At 41.3% G+C, this 21,111-nt stretch overlaps 1 protein-coding gene across 1 annotated transcript; it reads left to right on the top strand.

The window, feature by feature from the left end:
• Window positions 1–862: 862 nt before the first annotated feature.
• CDC34 (cell division cycle 34, ubiqiutin conjugating enzyme) lies at window positions 863–15,865 on the top strand. Its single transcript, XM_063457337.1, has 5 exons — window positions 863–1,287; window positions 2,288–2,374; window positions 6,803–6,900; window positions 11,892–12,026; window positions 15,078–15,865. Exons 1-5 carry the CDS (start codon window positions 1,105–1,107, stop codon window positions 15,286–15,288), a joined length of 714 nt encoding a protein of 237 aa, XP_063313407.1. The 5' UTR covers window positions 863–1,104; the 3' UTR covers window positions 15,289–15,865.
• Window positions 15,866–21,111: the final 5,246 nt, after the last annotated feature.

Raw genomic sequence — 21,111 nt, 5'->3', positions numbered from 1 at the left:
AGTGTCAGAAATACAAATATGTATTCCTGACACTATAATGCTGGTGTGGCTGTTTAGGTCGCTGTCCCCACTTCGATCGCCCTGAAATGGTGAATTTATTCACCTTATTTCCTGTGGTGGCTGTCCTCACCTCCATGCATGAGATAAACTATCTTGATGATTTCAGCTAATCCAAGGCTTTCCCATAGGAGAGCATTAGGAGGCGATTGCGCATGTGTTGAAAAATGTCACGCTCCGCAAATCAGCCCCTTCTCATAGAATCAATGCATTTCCACGGGGAACATTCAGCGCCTCCATACATAAGTCTTAAATTAGAGCGGCAAAGGTTTAAAAATAATTTCAGGAAGTATTACTTTAGTGAGAGGGTAGTGGATGCATGGAATAGCCTTCCAGCTGAAGTGGTAGAGGTTAACACAGTAAAGGAGTTTAAGCATGCGTGGGATAGGCATAAGGCTATCCTAACTATAAGATAAGGCCAGGGAATAATGAAAGAATTTAGAAAATTGGGCAGACTAGATGGGCTGAATGGTTCTTATCTGCCGTCACATTCTATGTTTCTATACACAGTGTGAACTGAGTCTGAGTGACTGTCACTAGAGAGGTTACTAAGTAGTAATGTAAACACTGCCTTTTCTCTGGAAAGTCAGTGTTTACATTAAAAAGTTTGCGAACAGAGGATAAAGACACCAGAACCACTACACTAAACTGTAGTGGTTTTGATGACTATTGTGACCCTTTAACCTATCCCAATATTTCAGCCAATGTTTTAACCTACATCACAACTCCTCATCCAAAACCCATCTGCACCGCGTCTCCTCCCCCTCAGTGACGCCATACTTGTTGTCCCACCTGGGTTTATGGGAGTTGTAGTCCGCTCCTCCCTCTAGACTCTGGAGTTACCTCTTCCTGTCCTCGGCGCTATCTTCCTCTGTCCGGCGTATTGTTAGGAAAGCGGCTATTTCTTTCTGTCCTCCCCAGCGATATGTCGTGACTTTCCAGCCGGCTAGAGGCTTCCCCAGCACTGTGAATCAGCCTATCCCGCAGGCAGACTTCCATCTCTCCGAACAGGCCGCGGGCCCCCGGGGGGGTCAGAGAGGAGCAGCTATGGCTCGGCCCATCATGCCGGTACCCAGCTCACAGAAAGCCCTGCTGCTAGAACTCAAGGGCCTACAGGAGGAACCGGTGGAGGGCTTTAGGGTGAACCTGGTGGACGATGGAGATCTGTATAACTGGGAGGTTGCCATATTCGGCCCTCCCAATACCTTCTACGAGGGGGGCTACTTTAAGGTGAGATTGTGGGGGCAATTACAAAAAAAAGGGGGGGTTGTCCACGAGCTGGTGGTGGTATAGTTATAGGCGGCTCGGCTATGGCTTTTACAGGGGGCAGCAAGCTGTAACAATGGGCACTGCAGGCAGGGAGGAAAACAAAGGGGATCATTTACCAGGCATAATCACTAAATACGTTCCATTATGGTTGTGTATAGGTTTCTTTTTGTTCCAAAATCCATGTTATTATAATTATTGGCATTTGTATAGCCCCAACTTATTTCGCAGCACTTTACAATATTATAAAAGGTGGACATTTAACAATAAATGTAACAGTTACAAAATGTTAAAGGAACAATAGGTTGAGGATCCTGCTTTTGTGTGTGTCTCTCTCTCTCTCTCTCTCTCTCTCTCTCTCTCTCTCTCTCTCTCTCTCTCTCTCTCTCTCTCTCTCTCTCTCTCTCTCTCTCTCTCTCTCTCTCTCTCTCTCTCTCTCTCACATGTAGCATTTTTTTTTTTATTTTTTTTTTTTTTTACCCTTTGATAATGTTTTGGTGTATCAAATGGAAAACAAAAATGCAGACTCTTAAGTTTTGTGTAGTTCTACCACAAATCCACTTTGTTTGTAAATAAGGTAATACTCCTAAACACGCTATGTCAAGCAGAAGGGATCAACTTATTATTTTACAGTAACCTAGTGAATTTTAAAAATATAAACTCTTTAAAAGTAAGATGTTCCCTTTGAATATGCTAGCTGTAAAAATCAGCTTGTACTAACAAAGACTGCTCTTTGTGGTGAGAGCTGGAAGTGCCTGGGGATAGTTCCATTTACCCTCCCCCAATGTTATTGAAAGCTTTTCAGTTTGTTTAGGCGCAATGGCTGCAAAATGGCTTTCAATATGTAGTTTGGGATTGCGTTACAACACACTGATAAAATCATAAATAGTGGGTAACTCCTAGGCCTTGCAGCAATGAAATTGAAAAGATCTCTCTTCTAAACTTTATCTCTGTATTTTTACAGGCTCGTCTGAAGTTCCCTGTAGACTATCCATATTCACCCCCCGCATTCCGCTTTCTTACAAAAATGTGGCATCCCAATATTTATGAGGTAAGTGATGTGAGATGTGTAAACCCGCTGTTGTAAGTTTTTTGTACTATTTCCTAACATATTGGTACATTAACAAAATAAAATCCAGTACTGCAAGAATATACATTAAGTTACATCTGAATACAAAAGCAAAGCAGAACATTCATTTACAAAGTTGCACTGTTGCCTAAATCCACTTCTAGTGGCTGTCTCTCAGACCGCTACTAGAGTGACTGACTTACTGGACCTGCAGGATTTGAGCTCATGTCTCTACACTTTACTTTAAGACACCAAATGCTCCCCATAGTGATGCAAATTGCCGCAGCACTTTAATTTGTCACGTATGTACACTAATCTTCTAATGCTTCCCTATGGAATATATTTAAAAATATATCAATGTTTAAAAAAAAAAAAAAAAATATATATATATATATATATATAAATTTTTCCAAAAACTGCATTTGCATTTCTTCAGAAGGACTAAAATAATTTGCACTTGGAAAAACTTACTTAAAGGATATTTGTTTGGCATTTAAAAAATATTAATGCTTGGATTCTGTTGAAGTTTCATGTGGCAAATCGGCAAATACTAGTAGCTTTTGTAGGCTTCTGGCTCAGAGCAATAGCTATGCAGTTATACCTGTTATATAGGCTTGTGTCTAACAAGTTCAGCTTTTCGCATATCTTTTTTTTGCTTTTAAATTTAATAGGTGGAAAAAACAAAAGTTTGAAGCTCTTCCAATTTTGCAACAAACTAGGAAAAAGTTAAAGGACCACTCTAGTGCCAGGAAAACATACTCGTTTTCCTGGCACTATAGTGCCCTGAGGGTGCCCCACCCTCAGGGTCCCACTCCCGCCGGGCTCTGGGGGGAGGAAGGGGTTAAACTTACCTCTTTCTCCAGCGCCCAGCGGGGAGCTTTCCTCCTCCTCTCCTTCTTCCTTGCGACGTCATCGGCTGAATGCGCATGCGCGGCAGGAGCCGCGCTCGCATTCAGCCGGTCGCATAGGAAAGCATTTACAATGCTTTCCTATGGACGCTTGCGTGCTCTCACTGTGATTTTCACAGTGAGAAGCACGCAAGCGCCTCTAGCGGCTGTCAATGAGACAGCCACTAGAGGTTTTGGAGGCTGGCTTAACCCTCAGTATAAACATAGCAGTTTCTCTGAAACTGCTATGTTTATTAAAAAAAAAAAAAGGGTTAATCCTAGAGGGACCTGGCACCCAGACCACTTCATTAAGCTGAAGTGGTCTGGGTGCCTAGAGTCGTCCTTTAATTCTTGACCCTAGAATATCAGCCAGATATCTCTTTAGATCAAGAAGCTGTTACCCCTCTAATTAAAAATTATATTTCTGAATATTATGTTTTTGTGAGTACTCATCCAGTTGTACAGACCTCTCCAGATGGCTCCTGCAGAGTCTAGCAAGCTATTAACAGAGTAGGAGATAAGAAATGATAAACTATCCTTCTGAAAATTAAATTTTTTGCATTGCAGGGTTAAAGGGACACCCACACCACTTAATCTCATTGCAGTGGTCTGGGTGTAGTGTCCCGTTTCCTTAAAGTGGCACTGTCACCGTTTCCTTAAAGTGGCACTGTCACCGTTTCCTTAAAGTGGCACTGTCACAGAATTTGCAAAGGTGAGTTCTATTTACCTCTACCTGTCTCTCGTGGGTCCTCTTCAGCTCCTGGTATTTAAGTGCCAGGAGCCGACGTCTCCCGCTGTACTCTCGCGCATGTGTGAAAGCACAGCATTAAGGTCTACAGAGGATCCCGCAGTACTGTGGGATCCTTAATCCATAAATCCAATTTTCTGCATTCGTCACTGGTGACGGCTGAGGGGGATTGATTCTTCTAGACGGCGCTAGCTGTTTCTAGGCATAGGAGAAATGCAGAGATAAAGTAGTCACTACTTTAACTGAAATTCCAGCAAAGTCAATGTGAGTATTTCATAAAGATTCTATCTTTAATAAAAAAAACTCATTTCATATGGGGTGACAGTGCCGCAATAAACCTGCGATGTAAAGCATTGCAGTTTTAGAGAAACTTAAATGTTTACATTGCAGTGTTAAGACTGCCTCTTCTGGATCTGTGATGTTGCAGGTGGAGGAGCCTGCCCGATCCAGCGCCCATGTGCTGCTATTCGGTAAGTGAAAATAGTGGGGTTTTTTAACCCTTTTGTGATTGCGCGGCAGCACTTTTTAGGAATACAATTTAGTATACTAACACTTTAGTGTTACTTTAAGGGGACAGGGACACTGCACCCAGACCACTTCAATGAGATGAAGCTGAAGTGGTCTGGGTGCTTATAAGTGTCCCTATAAGTTTGTTTATACAAAAGATGTACACCTTAGATAACTCAATTCTCGTTATTATATAAACAAAGTATATCAAACAAGACCATGTTATAAGGCAATAACTAGTGATATAGGCTATACAACATGCACTAAATCAAACAGGCATATAAGCTTTTTTGTATATAATACTATGTTTGGCAAATGTGTGTGTATATACACATACACACACTAGATATATCTATATCTATATCATATCTTAGCTGTTTGCTCACTGCAGGACACACGAGGGAGCTGTGCAGAATGAGCACAGTAAGTAATGGGCCCCCTTGCTGCCCGGACAACAACTAGGGCACATTACAAGCGGTTCAGGGGCTGCATGCAGGCCGCAGGTCGGACACCCATACTTTACAGTATCAGGCAGCTGGTAGATTTACATTGCTGAAGGAGCCACACCTTTGCACATCCTAGTCCTGTGATGACCCCTTTTAGACTCTGTGCCATATGATTTTTAATTAGGAGGCACTTGGCCAGTGGTTATTCACTGTTCAGCACCACATAAAAGCAAGTACCACATCTCCTGAGTATTTACCATGCAACTGCAACAGTGGTTCACAAATTTCTCAGAGACTGTTTCTCTATTTTATGTGTTTATGAAATTTATTGTGATTTTTATGTAATATAGGTGTAAGTTTATCTAGAAAAAAAAACAAAAAACACAAACACAAAATACATATAACCATACTAAAATAAATAAATAAAGTAAAACAAAAAAAGAGGGAGAGAAAGGGGACAAACAATGAAATGTGGAGAGAGAGAAGGGAAGTACCCCCTCTCCTGGATGGTGTGGTGTTTGCATCATGAAACAAACCTATATTTTCTGTAGTCTGTATATAGAATACTTTATTTAAAATCTGAGTGAGAGACCGGCTACTTTCCAATGTTTGGGAATGCATAGCCTGGTCGTCTTGCATATTCTGAACATCCGTTTTTTTGGCCACAGGTGTGAGGCCTGTCTAAGTGTTATGCTCAAGATTGTCATCAATTTATCTAAAAAAAAAAAAATCTCCGAACTTAAAGGGACACTATAGTCACCTGAACAACTTTAGCTTAATGAAGCAGTTTTGGTGTGTAGAACATCCCCCTGCAGCCTCACTGCTCAATCCTCTGCCATTTAGGAGTTAAATCCCTTTGTTTATGAACTCTAGTCACACCTCCCTGCATGTGACTTGCACAGCCTTCCATAAACACTTCCTGTAAAGAGAGCCCTATTTAGGCTTTCTTTATTGCAAGTTCTGTTTAATTAAGATTTTCTTATCCCCTGCTATGTTAATAGCTTGATAGACCCTGCAAGAGCCTCCTGTATGTGATTAAAGTTCAATTTAGAGATTGAGATACAATTATTTAAAGTAAATTACATCTGTTTGAAAGTGAAACCAGTTTTTTTTTCATGCAGGCTCTGTCAATCATAGCCAGGGGAGGTGTGGCTAGGGCTGCATAAACAGAAACAAAGTGATTTAACTCCTAAATGACAGTGAATTGAGAAGTGAAATTGCAGGGGAATGATCTATACACTAAAACTGCTTTATTTAGCTAAAGTAATTTAGGTGACTATAGTGTCCCTTTAAGGTTGCTAAGAGATTTTATTCTCCTCCTCACAACCCCAAAAGCAAATGGGAGAAATGAAATGGGTAGATATGTCAGAGATTGGTAGGACTCCACACAGCAGTTGCAAGGACATAAAGAAATGCGAGTATGTGTCTTTGTGGTCATTGTGGGATGGAAGGGTGTTTTATCAGAAGCTACTTGGTGTTCTTTACTACTTAAACAAAAAAAATTGTGTGATTTTAATTAATGGTTCTTATAGTCCTCATTATTGTCTGTACATGATATGTTGTATCTTTCTTGGCAATGTTTAAGGTTTCAGTAAGTAATTGACTGGAACAACTACTGATAATCACATAAGTATTTTCTTTAAGAGCAATGAATACATTTTTAAAAAAATATTTAATTTTTACATTTACATTTTTACCTCAAATACACTTATTATTAACTTTCATGCTTGTATTTAATAAGCCACTCTGTTTGGTCAATATTGGAAAGTAATGCATGGAAAATTAGCATAACTAAACAGGTTTATTGTGCTGGCTCTTACAGAATGGCGATGTGTGTATTTCTATCCTACACCCTCCAGTAGATGATCCGCAGAGCGGAGAGTTGCCATCAGAGAGGTGGAACCCTACACAGAATGTGCGGTAAGGCTATATGTTGATTATCTGCCTTTTTAGTGCATCTGGGGACTTGGGGCATCTTATTGGCGGTAAGAGCTGCATGTGGCTTAAAGCCACTGTGGGTTAATATTTGTCTGTTTGGCTAAATTTTGAAGTCAAACCAACAAAGTAAGAAAAAACTGTGCCTTATATTGCGGCCTGGTTAGGTACCGTGCGGAGCGTTGTTTTTTTGCCAGAGCTGTACAAGAAGGGCATGAGACTGCAGGTATGATGTCCCACAGCAATTGAGGGCTGTGTGGCAGGGTGATGCTGCATGCTGGGCAAGATATTCGCCTGGTTGTACCCTGCGATCACGGAACTCTGCTTTATGGCGACCAATTGGCTCCGCCAGCAAGCCACATCCCAAGGAACAGTATTTCTAACACTATAGTGCTGGAGTGACTGATTAGGTCCCCTGATCTCCTCTCTGTAAAATTCAAAGGTTTTTAGTTTAACTCTTTATCCCTTGCCAGTCTCCCCGTGGCTGGCCCTGTTTCCATGGCTAGATCAGTCTTGACGTTTCCATAGGAAAGAATTGGGAGGCTATAGCGCATGCATGGCAAAACGCAGTGCCTTACCATTCAGCATCTCATCATAGAGATGCATTGAATCAGCGTGGAGATGCTGTGCAGCACTGACCTAGAAAACTCCTCTAGTGGTGTCTGAGTGACTGCCATGAGTTACGTAGTTGTCTAGGTTGACAAAAGACTAAAGTCCGTCCATTCATTTATGCTGTTAGTCCAAAAGAAGGCAAAAAAAACCTCAATAGTGGCCATTTCCAATGATGCCAAAAAAATTCCCTCTTGACTCTAAAATAGAAATTTTTTACATACATATCAGTTATATCTTGACTATTCTGTTAATGCAAAACCGCATCCAAGCCTTTTTTATATGTATCTATAGAATCTGATAACAGAACCTCTTTAGACATAGAATTTCACATCTTTATTGTTATTACTGTAAATGACCCATTCCTCTGCTGTAAGCTAAAATGCATTGTTGTATATTCCTGCTAATGAACAGGTTAGCACACAGCGACTTGTAATGACCCTGTATTTATTTGTATAGTGCTATCTTATCCCCTCTGAGATTCCTTTTTTTCTAAAGAAAACAATTGCACTTTTTCTATTTCCTCAATATCCTACGTTAAAACTGGTACCCTAAATTGCCTTGCATATTCAAGGTGCTTTTTTACACGAACGCACCTAACTAGCTTTTGCAACCACAGACCAGCATTGCATACTGATGCCTCGTTTTTGTGTTTAATTGTTCCCATTTAATGTATGTCACTTGTAGGTTCCTTATTCCAAACCGCATGACTTTGCATTTCTCTGTATTAAATCTCATCAGGTATTTGCTTGCCCAACGCCTCAATTTATCCAAATTCCTCTGTAGAGAAGTTCGATCATGTTCAGAATGTATTTTCTTACATAGTTTTGTTATGCCTGCAAACACCGCCAAATTATTTTCAATGTCCACTTCAGCATAATTTTTAAACCGATAAGAGAAGTAAATCCAAGACAGAACCCTAAGACACTCCACTTACATTTCAACATTTTCCATATACAACTACTCTCTGCACTCTATCTTTAAGCCAGTGTTCTATCCAAGAACACAATTCTGTATCTAAACCAACTAAATTCAATTTTACTAGTAACATTTTGTGTGGATGTGTATCAAATGCTTTAAAGGACCACTATAGTGCCAGGAAAACACTCGTTTTCCTGGCACTATAGTGTCCTGAGGGTGCCCCCACCCTCAGGGCCCCCCTCCCGCCGGGATCTAGGGGGAGTAAGGGGTTAAAGGGACTCTATAGTCAACATATAAAAGCAAGAAAGACAGAAAGAAAGACTTTCATTTATTAAAAATTATTTTCGGAGCGTTTTTATATTAAAAACTTGCCTCCGTTCCAGCGCCGAGCTTCCAGCCATGCTGCGCCCCCTTTTTCGTCAAAATGACGAAATCGCGGGGCCCAATAGGACGCTTCTCGGAGAGAAGCGTCATCGCGATGTGGTGCGCATGCGCGGCTTTGCGCTGCACCAATCGCGTTCTTCATAGAGCGGCATTGACAGCCGCCCTATGAAGAAATTCAGCGCTTTACCGCGCATGTGCGCGGAATGCGCGTTCGCGAGCTGAGCTGTCTGACTGACAGCTCAGCTCGCTTTCTAAAACTAACAATAAGGGGGGGGGACCTACTGTCCCCCGGCCCCCACCCCTGAGAGGTGGGTGGGGGCCCTAAAATTAACAATAGGGGGGGACCTACTGTCCCCCCCCTGGCCCCCACCCCTGTGCGGCGGGTGGGGGCCCTAAAATTCACAATAAGGGGGGGGACCTATTGTCTCCCCCGGCCCCCACCCCTGAGCGGTGGGTGGGGCCCTAAATACAAAGGGGGGGGACCCTAGTTAACCCTTCCCCCCCCCCCCAAAAAAAAAATATCTCCCTACCTACCCCCCTCACCCTAAAAATAATGAGGGGGGGACCGTTTAACTAAAAACCTGTAAAAAAAAAAAAAAAAAGAGAAAACATCGAATGGTAAGTTGTTGTTTTTTTTCTTCTAAAATCTTCTTTCTTCAGCCCCAAAAAAGGCAAAATAAAAAGCCATAATAACCGACGCATATAAAAAAAAAAACCCGAGCGCAAAAAAAAATCCATCTTCACCCATGGAGGGCTCCGCGCAGACTGAGCTCCGCAGGGCGGGGGAAGGCTTATAAAGCCTTGCCCCGCCCTGCAATTAGGCTAAGAACACTCTGATTGGTGGGTTTAAGCCAATCAGAGTGCTCTTTGTCATTTTACAAACGTGGGAAAGTTCTTTGGAATTTTCCCACGCTTGTAAAATGACACAGAGCACTGTGATTGGATGGCTTGAAATTCCAAAGAACTTTCCCACGTTTGTAAAATGACAAAAAGCACTCTGATTGGCTTAAACCCACCAATCAGTGTTCTTAGCCTAATTGCAGGGCGGGGCAAGGCTTTATAAGCCTTCCCCCGCCCTGCGGAGCTCAGTCTGCGCGGAGCCCTCCATGGGTGAAGATGGATTGTTTTTTTTTTTTGTTTTTTTTTTATTATATGCGTCGGTTATTGTGGCTTTTTATTTGCCCTTTTTTGGGGCTGAAAAAAGATTTTAGAAGAAAGAAAACATCGAATGGTAAGATGTTTTTATCTTTTTTTTTTTTTTTTTTTTTTTTTTTTACAGGTTTTTAATTAATTATTAATTATTATTATTTTTAGGGTGAGGGGGGTAGGTAGGGAGATATTTTTTTTTTGGGGGGGGGGGGGAGGGTTAACTAGGGTCCCCCCCCCCTTTGTATTTAGGGCCCCCACCCACCGCTTAGGGGTGGGGGCCGGGGGGGACAATAGGTCCCCCCCTTATTGATAATTTTAGGGCCCCCACCCGCCGCACAGGTGTGGGGGCCGGGGGGGGGGGGAAGGAGAGTAGGTCTCTTCCCCTCCCCCCTCTTCAACCACTATTGTGGCCAGAAAGCGTCCGTGTGGGTTCGGGCTTCAGCTGTCAGCTGAAGCCACGCCCACAGCAGTGCTGACAGCCTCAGCACACAAAGCGCGTTCACAGTGCTTTGTGTGCTGATAGCCCGTCTGAAGTATTCACCCATGCATGAATACGTCAGACGTGAGGCCTTTTTAGGGCCTCTGAACTCGGAAGTCCCTCTGGAGGCCGTCTGACTGCAACAAGAGGTGTTCCAAGCTTCCAATGTAAACACTGCATTTTCTCAGAAAATACAGTGCTTACAAGAAAAAGGCTCTGAAGCTGTAGCACTCACCTGAACAACCTCATTAAGCTGAAGTTGTTCAGGTGACTATAGTGTCCCTTTAAACTTACCTCTTTCTCCAGCGCCGGGCAGGGAACTCTCCGCCTCCTCTTTGGCTGAATGCTCAATGAGACAGCCACTAGAGGCTGGATTAACCCATTTATAAACATAGCAGTTTCTCTGAAACTGCTATGTTTATAGAAAAAAGGGTTAAACCTAGCTGGACCAGGCACCCAGACCACTTCATTAAGCTGACGTGGTCTGGGTGCCTATAGTGGTCCTTTAACAAAATCCAAGTAGATTATGTCTACTGGAACTCTTTGGTCTATATATATATATTTTTTTTTACTTCTTAATAAAATGAAATTAAACATGTATTCCTGACACTGTAGGTCTAACTTGCCATTTAGGTAGCCAGCCCCCCCCCCCCTGCCCTGGTTAAAAAAAAAAAAAAAAAAAAAGGCGTCTGGGCCGCCCACGCTCTGCCACCTTGGCTGAGATGATCAATTTTTTGACTTCCCATAGGTGTCGTCAGGACAGTCGCTTCTAGGTAGCCCCTTTGCTTCTTATGAGCTAATCATTGGGGATCTATGTTGTGTGCATAGTAATCGCTGTGTAGCACCAATCCAGTGCTGTTTTGTGGAGACTTGTTCTGCATATTTGTGCTGTGCACGAATACACCAAATGTAAAGACAGCCGCTAGAGGCATGTTCTTGGACAAATGTAATCAATCCTTGGACGTGATTTACACTGGGCTTTTTGCAGCCGGTTTTAAGTCAGTCTGTGAGCTAGGTACACTGATTGACCATCACGTTTGCAGTCACGTAAAGTTCTGATGGTGCTTAGCATCAACGAAAGGCAACTGTCTTCACATGATCGGTTTCTTGTGTTAAATGTATCAGTGCATAATTGGAGTGTCTGATCACTATTTGTCTTAACCCTGTTGGTGATCGTTACAGAGGGATAGGGAAGCTAAATGTCCTGTATATATCAACGTGCGATACATTAAGTAGCCTGTGTGTAATGCAAGGAAGCTGTTTGCATGAAATGGGTTCTGTCTGAAAGATCTCTTCTGTATTTTTACTGACTTAATAGTATTGGATAAAGTAGGAGTACCTCTACCTTTTTTTATGCTAATCCATAAACATAGAAAAAAACATGTTTCCTTGAGTAATATATTTATTTAAAGTGATCTTTTATTCCCCTATACAGAACCATTCTTCTCAGCGTCATCTCTCTCCTTAATGAGCCAAACACTTTCTCTCCAGCCAATGTCGATGCTTCTGTCATGTACCGAAAATGGAAGGACAGCAAGGGGCGGGACAGAGAGTACACAGACATTATTAGGTAAATAGTGTACCTCACCTTGGCATATCTCTATTTGGGGAGAGGGTGCATTATGTCCTTTAATCTGTCTTGGATGCTAGAATGAATCTATTATGTCATCTAGATCAGGCTACCCCAAACTCCGGCCCTCCAGATGTTGCTGAACTACAACTCCCATGATTCTCAGCCTATCTATTTCATTCATATAATCATGGGAGTTGTAGTTCAGCAACATCTGGAGGGTCGGAGTTTGGGGAAGCCTGATCTAGATAGTCCATGTTTGGTGCATCCATTAATGGTGAAACAGATGAAGTGGTCCCTTTTCTATTGCCTTGCAATTTTGTTCACACTGTATGTCAGAATTTAAAAAAAATAAATAAAAAATTATTCTGATACAATGTGTGTCACGAACACACCCTACTTCAAGAGTGTGCGTGATGTAGTTGTGGTGGTGAAAGGGTTAAAGTTCACTATTTGTCTGCACTAGACTGGAAATAATGATACAATCCTCCTTAACACCACCCACACTAAAGCATAATAATATAAATATTCTAACGCTGCCACCACCAAAACAATTTATAAATGGGGTGCGTTGGTCCCCCAGGTAACTTGATAATAAAAACCCACCAAATACAACTTGGCACAATATCTAATTGAAAAACACTAATTAGTCTCTTCATGTAACGTAATTCTTTACCAGACAACGGCAGAAGTTAATAAAGGAATATTTATTATGAGCAAAAAATAGTCCCAGTGCATACAAAAAATAGATGATAAACAAATGATTTACACCAACAACAGATAAAACCAAAAGGGATAAAATAACAGAAGTCCTTATCACTTACTCAGGTTTTCAAAGTAAAACTTATGCCCAGGGTGTCGTTGGTAAGGAAGATGGTGACTCACTCAGAATTAGATTCTGGCACCCAAGCAAGTACAATGCACACTTAGTATAATTAGATATATACCCTGTGGATTACCAAGCTTTGCCCAGAGGTGGAGATAAGGCGTACCTATAGTAACTATAAGTTACCACCCCCTTGTGTTCCAGAGGAACATCAATATAAAAATGGAAACATTTGGTTCTATCTCTTATGTACTTGCCACAGAAATAATAATTGCATCTATGAATTTACAATTTTTCTCATCCATTGATTTGTCACACTTCTTACTTGTGACCCAAAATAGCAGACAGTAATCACTTCCCCTATGGTTAACTTACGCACATCATGTTTGGGCTTTATTAGATTGTGCTTGTCCTAGTCTAAATATAATAAGAGAGAATATAGACATATGGCAAATGTGTGACTTCTCACACCTTGCAGAGCCTTTGATTAATCAAAGGATCAACCCATATGGTAAACCATCTGACTCCTTTTACATTACCCCTTCTGTCATCTGATCTCTACCAAATGGTCAATTCATATATGCACTGACTACACAAATTACATTAAATAGCAATATTCTATTGTGCAACAATAATTTATGCACCCTTGGCGTGTCAATGTGCTTTCAAATGGTCAATTCATATATGCACTACACAAATTACATTAAATGGCAATATTCTATTGTGCAACAATAATTTATGCACCCTTGGCGTGTCAATGTGCTTTCAAATGGTCAATTCATATATGCACTACACAAATTACATTAAATGGCAATATTATTGTGCAACAATAATTTATGCACCCTTGATGTGTCAATGTGCTTTCTATTGCTTTATCAGTGTTCTGTCATGAAGCATGACTGGTTTCTTGATAGTCTCAAATGCTTTTAACACTAATAATTCTTGCTGTGTCATCATGTAGTGGTAAAGGCTTTAAAACTTAGTCAGTACCAAGGACATTTTAGACAGTGACTTAAATGGAAAGGCTGATCTATATAATTTCTGTAATAACTCCCTGCCGCCCTCCTCCCACCTTAATGTCATATTCTCAGATTATTGTTCTGTAAAAATGGTCACTGTTTTTGCTTCCTGGGATTTTCTTCAAAGTGTCCAATTAGAATGATAATTAGCTTCCAAACACCCCAATATATACCAGCATATACAATATTGTCTTTATTACTATTATTTAGGATGTCTTACGATTCCAACAATTAGTCTCATGATTAAGACAGCCCTCAATAAACAATATGCCCACATCAATCTTGATTGAAGAACATAATAACTGTGTGGCCTATCCAGTCTGCCTGTTATCTTAGATTTGTTGCATTTAAAAAAAGCTTTAAAGTACACTTTTTAGTGTTGGGAATACAAACCTGTATTCCTGACACTATAGTGTCATGCTAACTGTCTGAGCAGTAAAAAACTTTATTTACCTTTCGCTGTACCGATCTCCAAACTGTTGCCTGGTCACCAGATCACCAAGATTCCTATTGGAAAGCATTGGGAGGCTAGTGTGCATGCATGGCAAACTGCTGCGCTGTACGAATCAAGTGCTGTCTATGAGCAGCATTTGATTGAGAACGGAGTCTGACATGGTTCTCACAAAGGAAGCACCACTAGTGGCTGTCAGGAGCACAGCCACTACAGGTGAAACAAGAAGTTTTTTTTTTTTTACATTGTACGGTTAACACGGCAGGGGCAGTACACCTGGATCACTTCATTGAGATTGAGTTGTTCAGGTGTCTTAAGTGTCCCTATTAAGGATAATTTTGGAAGCTTGCAGAGGAAAGTTATTTTTAAGGCCTGGCTAGTAGTGGTAAGACTGACATTTTATACCTTGTTCTCTCTTTTACAAATGTGTTTTGAGTTTCGAAAAGAATTAAAGGGTTACTCCAACCACCATGACCACTTGAGTGATGTGAAGTGGCCATGGTGGTAGGAGTCAGTAGGTGCCGTAATTTGAATTGTGTACTTGGGGCTAGGGATCCACCGATTATCGGTTTTGCCGATATTATCGCCCGATATTCGGTATTTTCAGCTCCGCGTCGCACTAGTTTCTAACTAATCTAGTTATGGAATCACATTCCAGGTGGCGATGAACTTACTGTTAAAATTAGGTGGTATGTTATTGTTTCTATCTGTTGTTTAATGCGGAAGTGCTTAACGTAATGTGCTACATTTTATAGAAAACAAGTCCTATCCACGAAGGCTGATGCAGAACATGATGGAGTAAAAGTCCCTACCACACTAGCTGAATACTGTGTAAAGACAAAGGCTCCAGCTCCAGATGAGGGATCTGACCTGTTCTATGATGACTACTATGAAGACGATGAAATGGAGGAGGAGGGGGACAGCTGTTTTGAAGACCAAGATGATTCTGGGAATGAGGAATCTTGACGCTGACTGCAACTCCCCAGTCCCAAACTCCTTCACTTTCTCTCTCCTTGTCAATAAAACAGACGCAATTTATTTTTCCACTTCGTATTTCCTTGGGCCTGAGCAAGAAATGATCCACCTAAGGTCACCCATTGTGTGCAGTATTGGGGAGAGAAAGGGGAAGCATGATTGCTTTGGTAGGTCCTGTTAAGAAGCATCCGTGAGGCTACACGAGCTGCTGTAAAGGCTGCTCAATTTCTGCAGTTCAAGCGTGTGTCACAAGATGGCAGTAGAATGCTTTGAGATTTCTGCTGCTGGCGTACTGCTCTGCCACCACCTTCCTAATACCTACTCATGTTCAGACTGCAGTGCAGAGTTGAAGTGGCAGGGTGGAAGGAGCTGAATTTTTTTATTTTATTTTGGTAATGAGGTGGAGGGGGCTGCTTTAAGATTATCTGCTGTTTTAGATTTGATCACACACTGTATTTACTCTATTTTCCTTTTGGGTGGGAGTGGGTTGGTATGAGGTGTGTGCGTGTGTGTGCATTTTTTTTCCTCTTATTTTGAAAGTATTTAATAATAAACACCCTAAAAAGTGCTGGCTATGTGCTTGTTTTTTTTTTTTTTTTTTAAAAAGATTTTGTATTTTTTTTTTCTGGTTAGAGCTGTGGTACCGAGAAGACATTAAGCCATAGAGTTCATATAAAAATAGCTTAGCCGCATATAGGACATGTCTTTTGAAATGGCATTGGTGTATCTGTCCTAGTCACCCTGTAGACAAGGTGTGCTCAAAAGGTAGATCTTTAAATGTTGTATGTTGTAAGATTTGAGTCTTTTTAGGATGACAAAGCAACTACTTTTTGTTGGGCACCCCTGCTGTAAACTGACTTGGATAGTGATACTTTGTGGTGAATACTAAAAATTACATAAATGACACGTTAAATCTGTGATTGTGATGTGCATTCCTCAATTGTGTTTTTAAAAAAAAAAAAAAAAAAAGAAGACTAATCTGCCTATGAGTATACTATATTATGGGTTGTATTCACAGAAAGCTATTCTGTGTTTTCTTTTTTTTTTTTTTTTTTTTTTTTTTTTTTATACAGTTTGATGACTGAACTACCTGTAATCCATTTTGCTCTTCATAAAAGGCAAGTTTGGTTATTTAAACTGAATCTGTATTTCCATTTGACTGTCATTCAGTCATCTGGTGAAATTGCCCAACTTTCCATGTAATTAGACAATTTGTACACAGTCTAATTACATCCAAATTTGGTTGATCCAATTGCTCTAATACAGGTCAGGGGAAGTGCACCCTTAACCCCTTAAGGACCAAACTTCTGGAATAAAAGGGAATCATGACATGCCACACATGTCATGTGTCCTTAAGGGGTTAAATCCAGAACCATAAAAAAGAACAAATTTGGGATCAATCGATTGATTTCTTTAGAGCCGATACAGATACTGATAATCTGTGAACTTTCAGGCCGATAGCTTACCGATATTCTGTACATTTAACATTTTGAAAAAAATAAACTATTTTCAAAGGTAAATGCACAAAATATACATGCCACATGTAGTGGATGCAGTTTGTTTATACAGGGGAGCTGTGTGTGTTTATGCAGTGTGTTTGTGTAGTGTGTGTATATAGTGAATGCAGTGTTTGTGCAGTGTGTGTGTATATAGTGAATGCAGTGTTTGTGCAGTGTGTGTGTGTATATAGTGAATGCAGTGTTTGTGCAGTGTGTGTGTGTGTATATAGTGAATGCAGTGTGTTTGTGTAGTGTGTGTGTGTATATAGTGAATGCAGTGTGTTTGTGTAGTGTGTGTATATAATGAATGCAGTGTGTTTGTGTAGTGTGTGTGCATATAGTGAATGCAGTGTGTTTGTGTAGTGTGTGTGTGTATATAGTGAATGCAGTGTGTGTGTATATAGTGAATGCAGTGTGTTTGTGTAGTGTGTGTGTGTATATAGTGAATGCAGTGTGTGTGTGTATATAGTGAATGCAGTGTTTGTGTAGTGTGTGTGTGTGTATATAGTGAATGCAGTGTGTTTGTGTAGTGTGTGTGTGTATATAGTGAATGCAGTGTGTTTGTGTAGTGTGTGTGTGTATATAGTGAATGCAGTGTGTTTGTGTAGTGTGTGTGTGTATATAGTGAATGCAGTGTGTTTGTGTAGTGTGTGTGTGTATATAGTGAATGCAGTGTGTTTGTGTAGTGTGTGTGTATATAGTGAATGCAGTGTGTTTGTGTAGTGTGTGTGTGTATATAGTGAATGCAGTGTGTTTGTGTAGTGTGTGTGTGTATATAGTGAATGCAGTGTGTTTGTGTAGTGTGTGTGTGTATATAGTGAATGTAGTGTGTGTGTGTGTGTGTATATAGTGAATGCAGTGTGTTTGTGTAGTGTGTGTGTGTGTGTGTGTGTATATAGTGAATGCAGTGTGTTTGTGTAGTGTGTGTGTGTGTATATAGTGAATGCAGTGTGTTTGTGTAGTGTGTGTGTATATAGTGAATGCAGTGTGTTTGTGTAGTGTGTGTGTGTATATAGTGAATGCAGTGTGTTTGTGTAGTGTGTGTGTGTATATAGTGAATGTAGTGTGTGTGTGTGTGTGTGTATAGTGAATGCAGTGTTTGTGTAGTGTGTGTGTGTGTATATAGTGAATGCAGTGTGTGTGTGTGTATATAGTGAATGCAGTGTGTGTGTGTGTATATAGTGAATGCAGTGTGTTTGTGTAGTGTGTGTGTATAGTGAATGCTGTGTGTTTGTGTAGTGTGTGTGTGTGTGTGTGTATATAGTGAATGCAGTGTGTTTGTGTAGTGTGTGTGTGTATATAGTGAATGCAGTGTGTTTGTGTAGTGTGTGTGTATATAGTGAATGCAGTGTGTTTGTGTAGTGTGTGTGTGTGTATATAGTGAATGCAGAGAGTGTGTGTGTGTGTGTGTGTAGGTGTGTAATTTGTGTAAAATGGAGGGAGGAGAGGGCATTTTTTTTATTTCACAAAATATATATAAAACGGCCTTATGCCTATCCCACGCATGCTTGAACTCCTTTACTGTGTTAACCTCTACCACTTCAGCTGGAAGGCTATTCCATGCATCCACTACCCTCTCAGTAAAGTAATACTTCCTGATATTTGTTGTGTTGATTCCCTTTATGTATTTAAATGTTTCTATCATATCCCCCCTGTCTCGTCTTTCCTCCAAGCTATACATGTTAAGATCCTTTAACCTTTCCTGGTAAGTTTTATCCTGCAATCCATGAACCAGTTTAGTAGCCCTTCTCTGAACTCTCTCTAAGGTATCAATATCCTTCTGAAGATACGGTCTCCAGTACTACGTACAATACTCCAAGTGAGGTATCACCAGTGTTCTGTACAATGGCATGAGCACTTCCCTCTTTCTACTGATAATACCTCTCCCTATACAACCAAGCATTCTGCTAGCATTTCCTGCTGCTCTATTACATTGTCTGCCTACCTTTAAGTCATCAGAAATATGACTGACCGAGTACCTCCGCTCAGTGTGCATCTTATCCGCCTGCCAGGATCCTGAAATGCTTCAGAACCCAATTTCTATCCCTTCCTCGTCATGCTTGAGCCTACTGGCTCTTCTAGCCTGTTTCCAATTTTAGTTTTAGCATGTTGCGGCTGAAGGCACTGCAATTGTGGCGCGGCATTTATTTGTTCTCCATGTATGTGGTTGATTCAAGTCAGTCATTATTTGAGGGCGAGTCCCTCATTTCATTATTTCTGGTACCAGTTCTCAATTTCTGTTATTATCCAGCCTCCTCCAGGGAGAGCCCCTGTTCTAAGTGGTGTGAAGGTACCCCTGCGTGCTTTGCTTTTGTCCTAATCCCATTGATTCATCTTTCTGCAGGAATTTTTGTACCGTGTATCATGGGCGAGTCCCCTGAACAGTAGTAGGACTTCAAGTCCATGATTAATGCTGTCATAGCAGCTTCAGTGGAAAAAACCCTGTCCATGTCCACCTAATCCCTTCTCAAGGCTTCTGGTCATGGGGTAGTGAACACAACTATATGCGAGTTGCACGACTTCATTGGCTTGGAGGCTTCTGAGAGGGTTCATCCCTCCTCAGCCAAATGCCGGATAGGTCCAAAGGGAAGGCTCCGGTCAAGTGCTCCAAACAAGTAGAGGTACAAGACCTACCTCCTTGGCCCGTCTCTTCCTCTGATGAGGAGGGCTCCTATGATCCACCTCCACTGGCTGTGTAGGATGAGGAGTGGCAAGACATCCTGCAAATGGAATGCCAACACACAAAGGAATCTGTAGTCTGTAGGAATCGTCCTTCACACAGGGTGAGGCAGGGAAGTTTGTGGATACGCTGGGTATCCCATTGTTTGATACATGGTCTATCAGAAACCCCATATCTTCAGAGTGGAGTCTACCAGACCATCTTGCCAGGTCAGGTATGGACCCGCCTCAGAGCGAAATGCCCTCGACCTTTGCTCCACATTAATTGGCCAACATGCCATACTTCGACATGATGACAGTCATGATTTTCATGTCCCGGATGGTATGCGACCCCACAAAGGGATTTAAAAGGTTGAAAGGCCATCTTGTACATTGCACTTAACTGGACTCGAACGCCATGAGTGATTGGGCTCAATACTCTATATCACCCTATTCGACAAGGAGATCCAAACACTGTTTTCAATGGAACTGTTAAGTACATCCCAGCAGAAGGTTTTTCTTCTGCAACATCTTTCTCGTTCAGGAATTATGGAGAACTTTCAGCCCGTCAACTCAACACGTTCATTGTACATTGACATTTCAAGATGATTATTTGGTTCACTCATCTCTATCTAAAGAACACGCAACTCTGTTGCCTGTCACAATGTCACACTAATAGGAAATTCCTTCTATTCATTTGGAGGGGTCTCCACTGCCTATTTTCCTGTCCTCCCTTCCGACACCGTTCTGCTCTTTAGTGCTTCACAAAACAGTTGAAGCCAGTACTGGCTCAACTGAGGGCCAAGAGAATTCGATGCCTGATATGCCTGGATGACTTGTTTGTTTAATGCAACTTGGCTTCCAGACTGCACTCTCAAACAAGATTCATTGTTCACTTTCTCGAGTCTTGAGGTTTCGTGGTGATCAGAGAGAAGTCAGCACAGTCACCTTCCCTAGTCGTCCAGTTTTCCGGATTCGAGACTTGGTCTATTGTGTACTTCGCCTACCATTCTCCAAGATTGCGTTCATCCTACGGAAATTCGTAGAATTCTCCTACTAAGCAGCACCTCACTTCGCCTAGTCAGCTCCCAAGATTGTACAGTTGGCTTCCAGTCCCACAAGCGGTGAATGTTTTTCTCCAAGATTGGCCTGTTCAAGGGATGTATGCATTTTCCACCATTCTCGATGGTGGCAGGAATCCTTCACCAGGTTGACATGCAGGGGATATCATTCCTTCTCATCGCCTCTGGTCAGACCTACTGGAATTATTTTACTACCATCCTCTCCTCCTGCTGTCGTTTCTTCTCCTACTGACCGATGCCTGTGGAGAACCCCATCCTCTTGTTATCCTAGATCGGCGGCATCTAGGTTTTTTTTTTTTTTTGGGTGGGTGCGTCTCTCGCCAATAGTATGCATTCTGCATATTGGACATAGGAAGATACTTTTTAACTTTTATTTCATCTTTCTTCCCATGCTTCTTGCTATACTTCCACACTGTTATAAATCCAAAATATGATGCCTTCTGTCATGTGAGAAAATGGTAGATTATGCTAGCGTAGTGTACCTAAACAGGAGGCAAATATCTTTCCTCCCATCTTTGTCCCACTCTTGCATTGCTTATTCCATATGGCTTATATGTTTTCATTGCATTTTATAT

The sequence above is a fragment of the Pelobates fuscus genome, chromosome 5, assembly GCF_036172605.1.
Source record: "Pelobates fuscus isolate aPelFus1 chromosome 5, aPelFus1.pri, whole genome shotgun sequence".
Taxonomy (NCBI): Eukaryota; Metazoa; Chordata; class Amphibia; order Anura; family Pelobatidae; genus Pelobates; species Pelobates fuscus.
Note: the sequence above shows the minus strand (reverse complement) of the source record. Positions and strands in the feature narration are given on the sequence as shown.

Bases quoted from the DNA above. Each gene is read 5' to 3' on its own strand.
- CDC34 (XM_063457337.1), top strand. From the start codon at position 1,105: ATGGCTCGGCCCATCATGCCGGTACCCAGCTCACAGAAAGCCCTGCTG. The intron at 2,375-6,802 runs GTAAGTGATGTG...TGGCTCTTACAG, and splicing joins GGCATCCCAATATTTATGAG to AATGGCGATGTGTGTATTTC. The intron at 6,901-11,891 runs GTAAGGCTATAT...TCCCCTATACAG, and splicing joins AACCCTACACAGAATGTGCG to AACCATTCTTCTCAGCGTCA.